The sequence below is a fragment of the Saccostrea echinata genome, unplaced genomic scaffold (genome assembly GCF_033153115.1).
Source record: "Saccostrea echinata isolate AGI-Se365-2 ecotype Australia unplaced genomic scaffold, CSIRO_AGI_Sech_v1 ptg000047l, whole genome shotgun sequence".
Classification (NCBI taxonomy): Eukaryota; Metazoa; Mollusca; class Bivalvia; order Ostreida; family Ostreidae; genus Saccostrea; species Saccostrea echinata.
In genome coordinates, this window is record NW_026889796.1 from 10,906,513 (window position 1) to 10,924,120 (window position 17,608).

Consider the following 17,608-nt stretch of genomic DNA (forward strand, 5'->3'; position numbering starts at 1 on the left):
GCAATATTTGTTCGTTAATGACAAGAGGTATGCACATGGTTATTGCTAATTCTGTTTCTTGGGATTGTTGCATTTGTATGACAGAGGAAATTAAAATCGAACAACGTTTTTGGTTGCATTTAGAATATTTAGCATCTAAATGTTTTTTAAATAATACTTTTATCCCACAAAGGATTGTGTACACAGATGCGAGCAAGTTTGCTGGTGCCGGTTTTTCAGTGGAGTGTGCGGACAGTATTGTACATTAAATGTGGACTTCTTAAGAGACTTTACAAAGTTCTACCTGGAGAGAAATGAAGGCTGTGGAAATAACTATTGAGTCCTCAGTAACAGAACTGTCAAATTGTACACAGACAATCAAAACGTTAAAATTGTTAACTCAGGAAGCTTGAAGAAAAGTTTACATGACATTGCTATGAATATATTTTTTTGTGCATTTAGAATCAGATTTCCTTAGAGGTTGTATGGATACCAGGCTTGGGGCGAATTACTTTGTAAAGTAATGCATTACATTATCATTACTTCTAGAATTTGAGCATTAAATTACCATTACAATTACTCTAATTTCTTAAAGTAATACATTACATTACCATTACTTTAGTTAAGTAATGCATTACCATTACTTTTTGGGGTTTTCAAAACTAGAAATACAAAATCTGTGCAACTATTTTTATAAACACCTATCTCTTCAAAACGTAACGTGATGTATTTTAAATTGATATAAATGTGATTATCCAGTACTTGTATTTTTTACACTGTAAATAACTGAAACATCTTTTGTTTATTCAGGAGAAGAAAGTTCTCAATTACCAACAAGATAAATGTACAAAATATACTTTCTGTGTAACTATTGATGTACATCAGACAACAAAAACTTTTGAATTCATCAGACAGTCTGAGATTGTTTTGATTTAGTTACCTTATTTTAAAAAAAAGAAACTCATTGAGAAGTAAAAGGGGTTGGACAGTGTATACATTTTACTCAAATATAAAAAAAATAGCATGCCAGTTTTCTATTTCCTTCTAATCCAATAGATTTGTCATGGTCACCCCCAGTCCTAGTCCAGCTCAATTAAGTTTCATGAACACAGCCAGGAGAAAGGGGCTGGTTTTGGAATACTTCTCAAAACAATACATCGTTTGGATTGTTACATAATCCTACAGGGGCTGTGTGTTTTGTTGACACTCAATTCGTAAGGTAGCAATTAGCAGTTTATATTGTTCCTTAATTGGTGCACCTCATACTGCAATTATTTTTTAAAAGAATTATAAACTCCATTGAATTTTCTTTGAAATTTAAGCTTACTATCTAAAATGATTTATTAAGAACATTTAAATGTGTAGCAACTGAAATTTAAACAGAATATTTAAAAGTTAAAGCATATTCATCAGAAAGTTTATTTCAGTAAGTTAAATCGATTAATCAGCATTTCCAGATTGGACAAATGGCCCTATTGAAGAAGCTCGTGCAGGTGGACTGCCAGGGTCTACATTAGCACGTGGAGATTGGCAAAATTCTTCAAAGTCAGACATCAGGAAACTTGTAAGTCGTTGGCTATATTGACCAAACTTGCCAGGATGATACTTCTAAAGATGCATACAAATAGACCTGCTTGGGATGCTGGATCTGACCTACATCTTCTGGATGAGTGACCAGGTTAAAGTTTTTGGAGCAGGTTTTATTTCCAATTTACTATAAGTCCTATGTTGACCAAACTTGCATGGATGATACATCTAAAGATGCACACTACCAGGCTTGCTCCGGATGCTGTATCTGACCTACATTTTCAGATGAGTGACCAGGTTAAAGTAAACTATAAGGATTATCTAAACCAAACTTGCATGGATGATGCATCACTCTTAAACTTGCTTCAAATGCTGGATTTGACTTAAATTTTCTGGATGAGTGACTAATTTAAAGTTTTTAGGTAAGTCCATTCCCAAGCCCTATTGGACAAAAATTGCATAAATGTTACATCTAGGGATGCACACTACTAGATTATTAGTTTGGGATTCTGCCTTACTTAAAGACAACATTCGTTGAGGTGATCTCTGTTATGTCTGATTACCTAAGTTTCAAATGAGTGACCAGGTTAAAGTTTTTGGAGCAGGTCTATTACCAAGAAACAATAAGGCCTATCTTAACCAAACTTGCATGGATGATGCATCAAATCAAGAGATGAACACTTTAAAACATGCTTCAGATACTGGATTTGACATATATTTTTTGAATGATTGACTAGTTTAAAGTTTTTAGATAAGTTCTTTCCCAAATAACTAAACCATATCAGACCAAAATTGCATAAATGTTGCATCTAGGGATGCACACTACTAGGTTATTAGTTTAGTATGGGACTATGCCTTTCTTAAAAACAATATTCCTTGAGGTGAGCTCTGTAATCTCTGATTATCTATGTTCTTAATATGAAATAATAACTTTATAGAATTTTCAAAATTCCTACCCTGGTAGAGGTAAGGGAATAAGAACTAGTACAAAATGTAAATCTATTTATTGTAAATTGCAACTTTCCATTCCTCAAAAGTAATGAAGCACTCAAACAAAAGAACGTCACATATAGATTTTCTTCTTCTTCCACTTTCTAGCCTTCTTTATGAAGTTGAAGATTTTGTCAGTTGCGTGTGCACATGTTTAAAAGAAAGTTTTTTTAAAAAACTGGATAGAAACAGGACTGTATCAGTTTTGTTTTTCTTTGTCACTTGAGATTTTTAATCTCAAGTGATCTTGCTGCTGTGATATCTTCTGGCAGGCTATTCCATTTTTTAACGGTTTTGCAAAAGAATGACCACTTCCTACAATCCTTAATCAGATGGTATAGGAAACAAGTGTTGTTTTGTGTGCTGCGATCTTCTTACAGGCTTAGTGAAGTGGTCCTCTGGTCTGATGGATACTTTGTTGTTAATTATCTGATACATCATAATCAATCTTGCATCTGTCCTACTACTTTTGAGGTGTTCCATTCTAGATGTTTAATCATTTCTCCCAAGCTAGATCTATTTCAATCTATTATCCCATTACGTATCATGCCGCTCTTCTTTGCACCTTTTCCGACATATCTATGTGACCTTGCTGGTATGGGTCCCCTACTCTGATGTCAAAATAGTTTTGAAAAGAACAAAAGATTTTTAATTTACTTATTTCTTTGTTGTGCACTGTCGAGTACTTCGTTTTCATCATAATGAATGAATTCCTCATCAAATCGAAAAAAGTTGGCATCCTAGAATTTGATGTTATGAATATTAGTGATATTTAGAAACTCCCGCCAGTAAGTAGCATATATAATATTCGTAACACAGTCGTGCTGGCAGCCATAGCTGATGATTCTTCAGATGTCATTTGTGAAGAATAATTGTTTCCATTGCTTTTCTTTCTCATACTTCGCATGTTTAGATGGTTTTGTTGTTGTTTGGCCAAAATTGTATGGCTACTGTTGATGTTTTTATCATCAACTTCAGAATCTGCCTCATTTCTGCCTCATAACTGTTAAATTGTAAAATTTGCCTCATAATTCTCCATTTCTCCATTGACAATTTGTTTCTTTCTATTAAATGTTTTGAACTTTTGGTAAGACTTGACCTGTAGTGAATAAAGGTATACACAATGACACCATTAAACTGGTTCGCATATAAATTTTTTTATTGTTTAAATTGTCTTAAAAGACACAATTTTTCTAATCCAGATGCAGTGTTGTAAAGGAAACTTACTAATCTAAATCTTTTTTAAATGAATGTTTATTTCAACTTTTACATTTATATTAAATAAGCATATTTATACATATATCTTCACTCATGTGCATATTAAGAATACCATATACAGAATGCATTTACATATTATATAGATATACATTTACACACATTACACTTATGTGGAAAGTTGGTTTAATAAGAAAAAGGAGAAAAGAAGAAAAGAGAAATAGAGGAAAAGGAGGGAGAAAGTAAAAAAATAATAATAAAAAGGTGGCATAGTATTTTTTTAACACTAAGGTGGTAATAAGCAAAATCAATTCCCTAAAAAATTATATACATATAAATCACAACATTTCACATATTCTCTGCCAGTTATTTTCAAACTCTGTATATTTACATTGTTTCAATAGTAAAAATTTCTCAATCAAGATTCTTTTCACAATAATTGTTTTAGAGTCATTTACTTAGAAGTGGATGGTTTTATATTTACTTGAAAAATATAATTTTTAATTATCAGAGTAATCAAATTTTGCACTTTATGGGTATCCCTGTTCTTATATTTACCAAATAATATTGTTGTTCTGTCAAAAACTGCAGATATGTTAAACTTTGACAAAAACCACTCTTCAATATCATTCCAAAGCTGTTTTACTAAGTAACATTCAACAAAAAGATTACAGAAACTGCAAGCTGGGACTCCTTTATCTTTAGTTTAAAAAGATATAAATTTGTTGGAACTATTCTATGTAAAATTTGAAATTGTAACCACTGAAGTTTTGATTCTTTTGTAACTTTAAATGGGAGTTCAAAAACTTTACTCCATTCAGGCAAGGTGGATAAATATCCATCTACATTCCATTTTAAAATTGAAGTACTTGTTTCTTTCTGTCTATTAATAAGAATGTTATACATATCTTTACATCCTTTCATATTAATATAAAACATCGTTACAGAACTGGGTATATTTGGACCTTAAGAAATCGCCACATTCATTTGGTTTTTGTTCACAAATCTGACCAACACTGCCTGTTTCAAACCAGAATATTCAACAAAATTTGTTTTTACACCGAGATCTTTAATTTAAGGGTGTCGAGGCTTAAAAAATTATTATCAAAGTCAAACAAGTCACTAATGAAAACAAAACCAGCATTAAAATAACTTTTAAGAAAGATAGAGGACTCGCCCACGATGATTTTTGGATTATACCTTATGTGTTCTTGGAATAAATTTGTATCTTTCTGTTGTTCTACAAGACATATGTTAAGCCAACTTTTAAAGACTTCTATCCAAAAAATGTTTGTTATTTTCTTACATAATTTAGCAGTAAAATCTGAACCCATTTACCAAAGAATTTTAATCTCTGTATGTAGTTGTGCTTTATGGAATTTGGAATTTCCCATTTGGAATCTGAATGGATTAATCTTCTTATCCAACTTGATTTTAATGCTATCATAAACTCTGAATAGGCCACCGTCTCTATAGTCTTGAGTGATAGTATTTCTTTTTTATTTTATGGACTTTACTTCCCCAAAGAAAAGAATAAATTTCATCCTCGAATACTTTCATAATTTCTGATGATGGATTAGGTAAAGTATAAGTATCAAATGGTTTAATTTAGGGATAATCAATGTCTTAATTACAGTTAACCTACCAATGGGGGTTAATTTTCTTAGTTTCCACTGATTTAAATTTTTTTTATCTCACTTAACTTTGATGTATAATTGAGATTAATCATATTATGTAAGTCTGCTGAAAATTTGATCCCTAAAAGATCAAAAGTTGTGCTACTCGAGTCTAACTTCCATCTAGAATGGTGATAAACATCCTTTAAATTTTTTTTTCTGCCAATCCATATCATGTTTGATTTTTGAAAATATATTTGGAGCCCCAACACCTTTGCAAAGTAGTCTAATTCTCTAAGAATTCCATCCATAGATTCAGGTGATCCATCAGAGATAAGTGATGTATCATCTGCATATTGAGAAATCTTATACTCCTCTCCGTCTATTGATATACCTCATATCTTTATTTTTGCGAATTAAAATACCCAAAATTTCAACACCACAGTAGGAACAGATAGGGTGATATAGGATCCCCCTGTCTACAACCCCTTTCTGGATATATATAATTAGATATAAAACCATTCTGTATGACACAGGATTTATTATTGCCCTTGTCACAAATGTACCGATATCTTTCCAGAAGAATTTAAAAAACTCACATGTAAATCCACTCGGTCCTGGACTTTTATCATTTTTCATATTTTTCAAAAAATATAAAACTTCTTCTTTAGTTATTGGTCCCTCTAAACTTGCTGATTCCCTTTGACTTAGTCTGGATATATTTTTTTTGTTTGTTTGTTTATATTTTGTTTAACGTCCCTCTCGAGAATTTTTCACTCATATGGAGACGCCACCACTTGCCGGTGGAAGCTGCAAATTTTGTCCTTTACTCGGCACTTGCAGCCATTGGGCAGTGAGGAATCTTTTTCGTGCCAGCACCTACTGCGACACGGGACCTCGGTTTATACGGTATCATCCGAAGGACCGGTCTCCACGTCCCACAGTGGGATTCGAACCCGCGACGTCAGGATCAACACCTTACTCCGCGACTCTAGAGCAGACGCTCTAACCACGCGGGCGACTATCCTTATGATGAAAAAATTATCAAACAATGAAATCTATTATTACAAAAAAGACGAAATGTTATAAGTCTTATCTTACAGATTCTTTTTAGATTTTAAAAGAAATATTTTTCATAAACTACAAATAAATAAAATACTGGTCTGTAAAATATCTAAACACATATCTTTTATTTTTTTGTTTTTATTTAATATTTACTTTTCTCTGAACCATATATCGGAGCAATATTCACGTCTTACATGATGTCGCGAGTGATTAGAAGAAAAAAAGCATACCGGGTATTTACGGATATAAAACAATTGTCTGTGTTTTATTCATGAGAAAACTTAAATAAAGAATTTTTTTATCGGATTTTTTAAATCATGTTTGTTACAATTGACCGAAATGGACATTTATGTGACATACAAAAATGTCGACACTCTTAAAATGCACATGTACATTGTAATTTACGTCTGATACAGAGTCCAAAACACCTACTCTTTATAAAATTAAACTAATAAGAATGAAACGTTTTCGACACTTACTATATAATTTACTTTAACGAAAACAACTACATGTATATCAAATATTGCATGTTAAATAATGTCAAGGGGATTTATGCATAAATTTTTCTTGTATGTTTTCGTGTGATAAAGTAAGTTTTTTTTTTTCAATCAGATACATATTTCAAATATTTATGAAAGTGATATAAAAACGTCAGTTTGGACGTCATTTTTCAAGGTAATTTCAACATTTTCTTAACCTTTGATTCCCTATATCTCAGTAATTATTCTGAATATTTGAATCAAACTTTATATTTGGTTATTTTACACTATAATCTATCATAATCCATTGAAAAGTCAATTTTCAGAATATTTACCTTAAGGGCCCTTTTCGCATGGGACGGCTCATTTGCATTGTTATCAGTTCTGTTCTGTTCCAGTTCTAATAACTCTTTTTCTAACTGAGCTTCACGCTCTTTTGTTTTCTTTTTCTTAAAAGTAGAATACGAAATAGTTTTTCCTCTAATATCCATTGACAGAGTATCCAGATATAATTTATCACATAATGTAAATTGTAAATAATTTTCCTCATTAACAGAACACAAGTTTTCCATGTTATAAACTGGACATGCATATTGGGTTTTGACATCAGCTATCTTTTGCCTTTTTAGGTCAACATAAACTTTATCTGTTAACAAAGAATTGATTAATTTCCAGAAACCTTTTCCTTTTGTCAATTCATTTAGCTTACTTTCTTAAAATTTTCAATTTTGCTAGTGAATGTTTTTGCCAAGTACAAGCTTAAGTTTGCTCATGGTAATAAAAGTTAATTTTGAACCCTGATTTTATTGATGACTAACTGACCAAGTTAAAATTCTAGGAACAGGCCCATTAAAAAGTTACTGTGACCAAACTTGTATTTATTTAGACTTAAGTGTGAAATTGTCTTCCTCAAAGATAACATTTAATGAGAACCTGTTTAATTTTTGATTATCGTATCTGTACTTAGCTTTTCTTTATAATTATATAAAATATAAGGAAAATTCAAAAAAATGCTCCCTGTCCCCTCCCCTTTACCCCCCTGCAGACTTAAAGACAGAGAAAATAACCACCTCACCAAAATTTACCTGGTCTAGGGACCCCCGTCAATCAAACGAATTAAGGTCCAGGATTGGAAATTGATTGACATTTAGTTCCTAGTCTCTTTGTATATATGTACCTTGTATATCCCTAGGTACATTTACCTTGTGTTGCATGGGGCACGTCTTGATCATCAAATTAACTTTCGGTTTTTTGATGATTACCGCACATACCAGTGCAAAAAAGACACTGTATTGATACGAAAATTTTTGGCTTGGCAAAATATTTAAGTACACGTAGTATGTAAAATCATTTTGTTTACTAGTAAAATTATTGATAATGAATCATGGGTAAGTTATAATATTTATTCTAATTCAATTAATTGCATTTATCACCATATTGTGATAAATGCTTTTAATACCAGTGCAAGGGCGATAACTCGTGCGTTCTTGGTAGTGGTTAAACATTATCGAGACTATGAGTCTTAAATAGATGATGCAATATAATCAAGCACCTTATGACCCAGATATTCATAATCTACCGAAAAAGCTAGAAGGGCAGACATGTTGCAAAATTTCACCCACCCACCCTTCCCTAAAATATATGTACAGATTTTTGCTGCTTTCTCTTCTGTAATATCAGTGACAGAAGCATATTCTTAAATTGAAAGTGATGTGTATGTGGAACACCCTAGCGGTTGGAATCATTAGCAAAGGAAGGATGTGGTCATTATGTATATGGCGGGGCCATTTGGTGTTTATTGGGCATTTTCTGTTGAAACAAATGTAAACGGTTCAATCCTGAGTTTTATTGGACATTTCTAAGGTGTGATACATAATCAGTAATTCAGTGACATTGGTGATCATTGATGATTATGTGTTACGTACAGAGTTACTGTACAGTGTTACTTTTAATAAGTATCGCAAGCAAGTATAGCTTGTAAACATATATTGAAATTTTCTAGGTTTGGGATAATGGTAAAGTTTCTTAAGTCACAATCTGGGATGGGGGCGGCGAAATTCGGCGATTACCACGCATGAGGAATTCTCTCATGTCTGGCTCAAAACTCTGGGTAATCTATCCTCAGTACTGGGGAGGATTAATTTGGGGTTACCTCAGCGGTACCTGAGGGACCAGCTTGATCTTTGTGGGTACCAAAGGCAAGTTTTGGGGCCTACCCCTGGGGGTATTGTCCCCATGTTGTTGTTGTATTCCAGGGGAGGCAGGTATAGAGTTAGGGCCCGAGTCAGAACTTGAATTCATTCATTTGATGTGGCACTCACTCTTGTTGGTACCAAGAGGTCTGTTCCCACCACAGTCACCTGTGGGGGCGCTATCGCGCCAAGGATCTAGGGAGGTCATCCCGGTAGGCAGGTAGTGATTCCCTGGGTTCCGCCGGGGTATTTACATCTATGTATAAATAGATTGTGACAAATAGCTGCCACAAAATGTAATCATTGTTTTACAATAAATGTGATTAAAATTAATATTTGTTACTATTCATTGCTTCTGGGATTAATTGATCATAATCGAGTGTGTACACCAAATTTATACGGACAATGTACATTGATTTTAAGCGATCCTCATTGAAATTGTCATTATATATCAATTATTTTATTGAATATTTGTAATTTAGATGATTTTCAATTTAGAATTTATAAACATCACTTTTCGAGACATGGTGTCAAAATTACGATTAACCTATCAGCGGTCATAAAGACTGTAACATGGTTCCGAGATAGAATGTCTGATTCAGTACGCTGGAACACAAGGACTTCAAGAAATAACCAAATAGACAACTTTATTCGTCAGAGAGTCCTTACTGAATGCACTGCACTAAAAAAAAATCAAACTAGAGAAAGCTTTATAAAATGTTTCGGAAAAAATAGCCATTGTAGGGTGTGTAAAAATGATCGCTATTTAGCCAAAAATTAAAATCTGCCGCAATACGCAGAGACTCGAATGGGTCAATAATGCTTTGACTCAATGTAATTAAAAATATATGCATAATTGTCCGATGGCTGGCGTCCTCTAATCATTTCAAATTATTCTAATAAAACTTTTAAGGTGAAATCTTGCAACTTCAACATTAAAAAAATAGAATCTACCTGTAATACAAACACAAATCACTATAATACAAAACAATAGTAGGAATAATTTATTTCCAGTATTCTACTATTATTTTAAAATCGTCTCAGTGACATTACAAATTAAGGTAACACAGGTAAATTTCAACAACTGCAAGATTCTTTACTGTGTATTAAGTCCCTTCCTGTGTATATGGATTAGAGCAGAAAACACAACTGCAGGTGGACTGCTAACCCTTGAGGCATTCACACCTGTAAAATTAATCCCCAATCTCACCTGAGATTTACCACTCGGTAAAAAATGTGCCTTTGAAATAGTATTCAGAAATATATATGTAGGACTCCAAAGTGCGATGGGACTCCAAAGTCAGATGGCCAGGCCAAAGTCAGATGATCTGTGCCACACCCTGATGGTTTGACACGCCAAAGTCCGATGGTGCAGAAAACAATTAACGTTTGTGACGTCATAGTACTACTTCTCCAAAGTGCGATGCAGCGCCATGCCAAGATCTTAAATTAATACAAATGAATATCATATGCGAGGACTAACCCTAATCTCTCGGAAAGGTGCGAGACTAACCCTAATAGTCGAAAAGTGTGTAAGAACTATAACCTAGATATCTTGGGTGGATGCGAGGCTTCCCTAATCAGTCGAATAGTGTGCGGGGACTAACACAAAATCTCTGGGGTTGGTGCGAAGATATCCCATAATTAGTCCAATAGTTTGCAAGGACTAACCCTGATCAGTCGAGTGGTGTTAGCAATAAGCAAAATCTGTAAAATTGTATGCGAGGACGAATACTGTACTGATGGCTTTTGAATGCAGGACAACGGCACCAAGGATTGACGTCGAAATATTGCGACGCCATAAACGTTGATTGTTTCTCGGCACCATCGGACTTTGGAGTATCGGACCATCGCACTTTAGCGCAGTGCGTCTCATAGGAAATGAACCGTTGGACTTTGGGGTGACAATCGGACTTTGGCGTCCGTGCCGACATCAAACCATCGGGGTTTGGCACAGACCATCGGACTTTGGCGAAACCATCGGACTTTGGTGTGACCATCCGACTTTGTAGTCTTACATATATACTAGGATTTTTTCCTATACTAGTTTCTGTTTGTTTGTTTATTGTTTAACGTCCCTCTCGAGAATTTTTCACTCATATGGAGACGCCGCCACTTGCCGGTGGAGAGCTACGAATTTTGTCCTATACTCGGCATCCAGGGCCATTGAGCAGTGAGTGTTTTTGTTCGTGCCAGCACCTACTGTGACACGGGACCTCGGTTTATACGTTCTCATCCGAAGGACCGGTCTCCACGTCCCACAATGGGATTTGATGGGATTTGAACCCGCGACATAAGGATCAACTTCTTACTCCGCGACTTTAGAGCTAACGCTCTGACCACTGCGCTACGTCCTATACTAGTAAGCACTTTTTCGGACTTGTTTTTCTTATATACAGTATCCTATTCTTACCAGATTTTATCTGTCTTTATATAGACTGTATACCGCAATTTTGAAAACATATGTTTTACCAAATGATGTTTACTTGAAAAATGGTATAATTTCTGATAACAGTAAATCAACCAATCAAACAACACATATACAAACTGAAATTTTATGTAAAAACAAAAAATACCTGTAATAAATTTGGTTATCAATTGTTTAATAATTTGATTTAATATGAGAACTATGTATATGCATATCAAACTACACTTTGGTAATTTTGTTATGAAATACTTCAAATCTGATATGAATGCTTTTAGTAAAAATTTATCTATATTTGAATTTACATTCAGATTTAAACACTGAGACAAGTCCTCTAAAGTTTCCTACCCACAGTGTTGACTTGTATAGGGACAGTGAGTATGGACCATAAACTTCATTCTCTGTCAGTAAGAACTTCAAGAACTCCCCCTCAGAACTCAGCAGATGGATCTGGTCATTCAATGGGTCAGTAACAAGGATGTTACAGAGGAAGTCACACACTACATCACTTGGAGCAAAGTTCTTTGTCAGGTCCTGTCCATGGTACACAGACTTTAAATGATCAGAGGAAGACATAATCACTAGTTCACCTATACATGAACCACATGTCTCGTTAACAACGCAGATATCACTGTTACTGTTCTGTGTGAGATGCCCTGGCATTGTAAACAGTCTGGTCTGACCGTCCTCCTGGTATTCATACTCATGGATGACATCATCTGTCAATGTGATGTGTTTCACCAGACGTCTGCTGTGTGACACTAATTTGTAAGGATTTGATTCCTTGTCCATCAATGTGACCAGTAGTCCACCGTCCATTGACTGACAGATTCCTCCTAGTCCCAGTGGATCTGTACTGATGACTGTAGAGACAGATCCTGATGGTGACAGACAGCTGATGGAATAGTTTCTAGCATCAGCAAAATAAACATGTCCATTAACAATCACGCACATGTCAGTTGGAGCGATTCTAAATTTATGTTCTTTTGCACCATTCTTGTTGACTTTTTCGGTATATTCTGAATCATATTCCCCTATGTAACAAAGATCTTCCCGGAAGGTCTCCAACACATTTATTGTTTCATATCCATATTGAAATGAGTTTATTAGAGTCACATCCATATCATCTAAATCCATAATTTTTTCCAACCAAAGACTCAAGTAAGACATCATTGATTTCACCTCTAGTGAACCTTACTGAATGTTCACAGTTTGTCATATGAACCTTCAATTCAGACAGCATTTTTGTCAGTTCTCTATGGTTGTCAAGCAAGCTGTAATCTGACATGGTGCTGTTGTTCTCCTCCATGAATTCCACTGTCTCAACAATTCTTCTCTTCTTGTCTAACTCAGATTTCAGATGGTTCAGTCGATCATTCTTTTGAACCAAATTGTCTTTAAGAGTTTTTTCATGGCATTTTTTAATATCTGTCATTATGGCCATTATCTCATCAAAATGCTTCTGTAGCTTTTTAATCTCAGAGTCACACAGTTGTTTATTTTCTGTGATCTGTTGTGAAATCTTCTCTATTTTTGCATCAACCCTAGGCAGATCGTCCTCTTTGATCTTTTTCAGAAATGTCAGTAGACCTTTCCTCTTCTCGGTAGCTGCTGTGGAAAGAGTTTTCCAATCATGATCTCTATGATCTGTTTTTGCACACTCTGCACAAATGAATTCATCACATTCCTCACATGTTATATCAATAGGTAAGTCATGGGTTTCACAATTTTTGATGAGCACCAGAGGAGAGCCCAATGGATATTCTTTTAAGTCACTGGCAGCCATCTTTGTTTTGTACTGCGTACCAGTGAGGCTTGGGGTAAAAAGCTGAGTGGAGTGGAGTGGAGTGGAGTCTTGTGGAGTCATGGAGTGGAGTCTGTATTATAACAGTACAGAAAGTTTGAGAACAAAACAATTTCTTTTGTATACAATCTCTCCCCTGTATTGTCATTTTGGATTTGTGTAACAAGAATGATACAAGGAACAAAAGAAATCAGTGCGACCAAAAAACTTTTGACCTTTAAATGTCAATCAGAAATGCTTTTTTTTTTAAACAAAGACTTGGTAAATTAATACATTAACAACATCTAAACTAAGCTCAGATATATGACCCTGCTCACCTATCCAAAACAGACAAACCTAATAAGAGGTGTTGACAGCTTAATAATATCAACAGATAAAGAGTAAACAACTGCACTGTGGAACTGATGACAATTGAATTACAAAGGCACATGATTTAAATACCTTTTTTTTTGGTTTTACTTTTAAAGTGCACTCAACCCTATTTGTTGATATTTGAAGGTCACTATTTTTTTCTGTATCTCATTCCTCTTGATTTGTTTATATTAACATACACATATACCTTTTTCTGGTTAAATCGGGGGAAATCTGCTACAGAATCTAGTTGTATAGCCTACATGTACTTGTCAATTGGGTCTATCAAAGTTAAATGTCAAGGATTAATTTCTAGTATAAGACATAAAAGGAAAATATTTATCGAAATAAACTCAACAGCTCATATAGTTATTTTTTTTATTTTTTGAAATACACATTGTGCATTTTAAATGATGATGCATTATTCACTCTTAAAATTTTTATCTTTGTTTCTTGGGAGCAGTGTTAATTCCTACCTATAATTAGTTTCACCAATATTTGAACAAAGAATTTTTTTTTGTTTTATAAATGTGACTCAGAACAGAAATTATATATATGATAAGTAATACTAAAATATATTTAAAACATTTTATTACATCCTTACTGCTGAGTTATTGCTTTCTTTGTACTTTGCTGATCCATGTTTCACATGCAGTCTATCAACCAGTACATGCATCATAGATGCAGCTGTTTGTTATAAACAAAAATGAAGACTTTCTGACAGAATTAATTTAATTGGAGTATGAGAACTTTAAAAGAATGTCGATCCCCATAATGATGTGCTGAAATATATTTGGTTACTCATTAATATTGTTTTATAAAGACGACTCAAGCAAGATGCTGTCAACTTGATTCAGTTATTAAAATAAGTTACAAGGTGTGCTACAATGGACAAAATTTTCAATGTTTTTTTTTAATATCATGATTTTATTTTGTATTTGATGTTTCTGAGACTGCCAATATTTACCTTAGGGGGTACAATATATATGGTACCTATTAAAAGTTTTATTTTAAAAAAATCCTTGCAACATTTACCAGGGGCATGTTTTACAAAAGAACTTATTACATGCACTAAGATCAAACACCTTAGATGATAATATAATCTTGCAATATCAATGATTCAGTTAAAAATTGCTTGCATAAAAATATCTATCTAAATCAATTTTTAAAAGGATTTAAATCAATCATTTTCAAATCAATGTTAAAAAGAAAGTTAATCTCAAAATTATATTTTGGTCTTAGTCATAAGTTCTTTTGTGAAACAGACCAAAGATGTCTTATAAGCATTATTTGCCCTTATTTCGAAGAAGGTCTAAGAAGTTTTGCTACAAAAATGCCCATGGATTGATATATCCAGAGAGATTTTATTGTACATTGAAGAAGGCACCGTGTAATTCATGGACTGGAGGCATGGAGTGGAGTTATGGAGTGGAGTTTGGAGTCAAATTTTGGAGTCTAAGATTTTTTTTAAAAAAATATGAATGGATAAAGATGTTCAAGAAATTGCATTAGTATGAAAGTTTTTCATTCGTTTTTGTGCGATTGTTGGCTGTTTCAAGTCTTTTAACTAAATGGCAATTCATAGCTACTATGACCTAATTAAAATTTGTAAGTTTCTGAAAGTTACGTACGTATTTGTAACTTGAGAAAATTACATTAGTATTGCATAGACAAACATGATACTAATAAGGTACAGTACCAACCAGACCCAACCTGACACAAAGCAGTCCCAGGGCAGTCCCAGAGCGGTCCCACAGCAGTCCCCCAGCGGTCCCAGCAGTCCCAGCGGTCCCAGAAAGTAGTCCCAGTAGTCCCAGAAAGCAGTCCCAGTGGGCGGGGTTAATTAATTTAATGGGCGGAGCTTACTCAGAATGAGATTACCAATAAACAATGTAACTATATAAAAGGCAGTTGAAATTGATGAGCATTTCTTTCTGAGTAGTATCAACAAATATTTACAATTCTTACGCGACAGTCATTTCTGAACTGTTAAGAAAATCACAGTACGTGTATAGAAACAAATTATAATTATTGAATGAAGAAGACGTTCACACCTATTAATAACATGAATATTTAAACACAATTATTTGGTATATTAATTTTTAACCAAAATAAACCAATTTCTTTATTTTTTGTGATTGATATTGGTTTTCCTATTTATTTTTTTATATAGAAAATTAAACTTGAATTGTTTATCAGAATTAGCTTTAAATAGATAATAATAATTATAGAACAAGGCCGATTCCCATACTATACTCTGAATGCATTTTTCTTAAGTATTGGAGCTTTTGAAAAATTCTTTGTTAAACTTTGTTAAACATTGCCGAGTATTATATTTCAGTCATGATTATTTTCAATGACTTGCCAATTTAATTATCTTTAGATTCTCAGTTTTAAATGTTTTATTATATAAATGTTCGAGTGTACATCTGTAAATCACGCAAATGGACCCTCAGATTATGTTCAACATTAATTAAACCCGAAATAAATTTATACACAATTATTGAAACTAAGATTTTTTGAAGGACATAGATTGAAATTAGTGTCAATGTTGACCAGCGTGTTGAGTGATGTGTAACACTGATACCGAAATAACATGCATTGACTTTCTGCTAATTATGCCAAAAGGCGATTGAAACCTCAGGTGTTGACACCATTTTATACAATCCCATTGTATTAACCGGCCAGGTAAACACAAACAAAAGAAATAAGAAACAAGTCACAATTCCCGATATTTTCAAATGTTTATTTTTTTAAATAAATGTACTATTTTCATGACTTGTTTATAAATTAAAAACTAATTCATAAATAAATCCCCGAATAATTGTTCACATTGTTTATGTGACAGAAGAATGGTAGAATAATTTTATTTCACGACCATTAAATAAATTATTAGGCTTTATTTGAGGGTGGTAAAAAATAGCATGGAGTGCTCTTTTTTAAGCATGGTATTAGCTTTTTCAATTAAGAAAAAAATCCAGGACAGTACGTTCCTCTAAATACATGTATCTTACTGAAATGACAAGTTTGTTTGCTTTTTGTTTGTTTTTTTTTTTAAATAGTGCTAATGCAAACTTTGAGTACATATGTAATTTGACAGCATTAATTTATTAAATAGGCCTAGATAATTTTTTTTTTCAAACACCTGTATTGAAGTTTAATTTAAGGGATAAAAATTATCCCCTGACTTCCCTTTTTAACTACTTTTATTTTCTTAAAATTAATTCTAGACTACAATTGTGTAAATTTACAGCCCTCTGAGGACATTTAGTAATTACATGTATAACTATCTCTATTTATTTAATTTGTGTAAGAAATTAATTCTTGTTTTTTTTTTATATTTGCTTTTATCTTAAACACCTCTCTGCAGAAAGTAAACGAAACAACAACAAGGAGCTGCAAATTCAGAATACACAAGAGGCGGAGCTATCATGTCACTCAGAACCTTTTTCACGCATGAGTGAACAAAGCAGTCCCAGAAAGCAGTCCCAGGGACTGCTGGGTCTGCTTTCTAGAGCAGTCCCATAGCAGTCCCAGAGCAGTCCCATAGCGGTCCCAGAGCAGTCCCACAGCGGTCCCAGAGCAGTCCCGGGGACTGCTTTCTGGGACTGCTTTGGTGTCAGGTTGGGTCTGGTTGGTACTGTAACCCTTGTTTGGATAATATTTGGATAATATTAAAAATATTTGGAAACCGTTGAACAAAATTAATTAACAGATACAGTCGGTCTAACTGGTTGTTTACATACAGTTTAAATGGACGTGTTAACAAACCTGCCAGGAACTATTAGGCTCAGAGTTTAAAGCAATTTATAAGAACTCAGTTTTTCAATATTACACTCACCTATTTATTACCTTCCATGTAGAATTATAAAAATAAATGATAATTAGTTTGAAAATAAGTTATACACTTTATACCACTATTAAAACGTGTATCAGCTAAAAGGTCCACTCACTCCCTTTCTTCC

At 33.6% G+C, this 17,608-nt stretch overlaps 2 protein-coding genes across 2 annotated transcripts; both read right to left on the reverse strand.

The window, feature by feature from the left end:
* Positions 1-3,502: 3,502 nt before the first annotated feature.
* Positions 3,503-12,610, reverse strand: LOC133202968 (uncharacterized). Its single transcript, XM_061338819.1, has 3 exons — positions 11,837-12,610; positions 7,207-7,320; positions 3,503-3,595 (listed from the first exon to the last, which is right to left on the reverse strand). The coding sequence occupies exons 1-3, from the start codon at positions 12,608-12,610 to the stop codon at positions 3,503-3,505; spliced, it is 981 nt and encodes a 326-aa protein (XP_061194803.1).
* A 1-nt stretch (position 12,611) lies between these two features.
* LOC133202969 (E3 ubiquitin-protein ligase TRIM45-like) lies at positions 12,612-13,355 on the reverse strand. Its single transcript, XM_061338821.1, has one exon. It carries the CDS (start codon positions 13,353-13,355, stop codon positions 12,612-12,614), a length of 744 nt encoding a protein of 247 aa, XP_061194805.1.
* Positions 13,356-17,608: the final 4,253 nt, after the last annotated feature.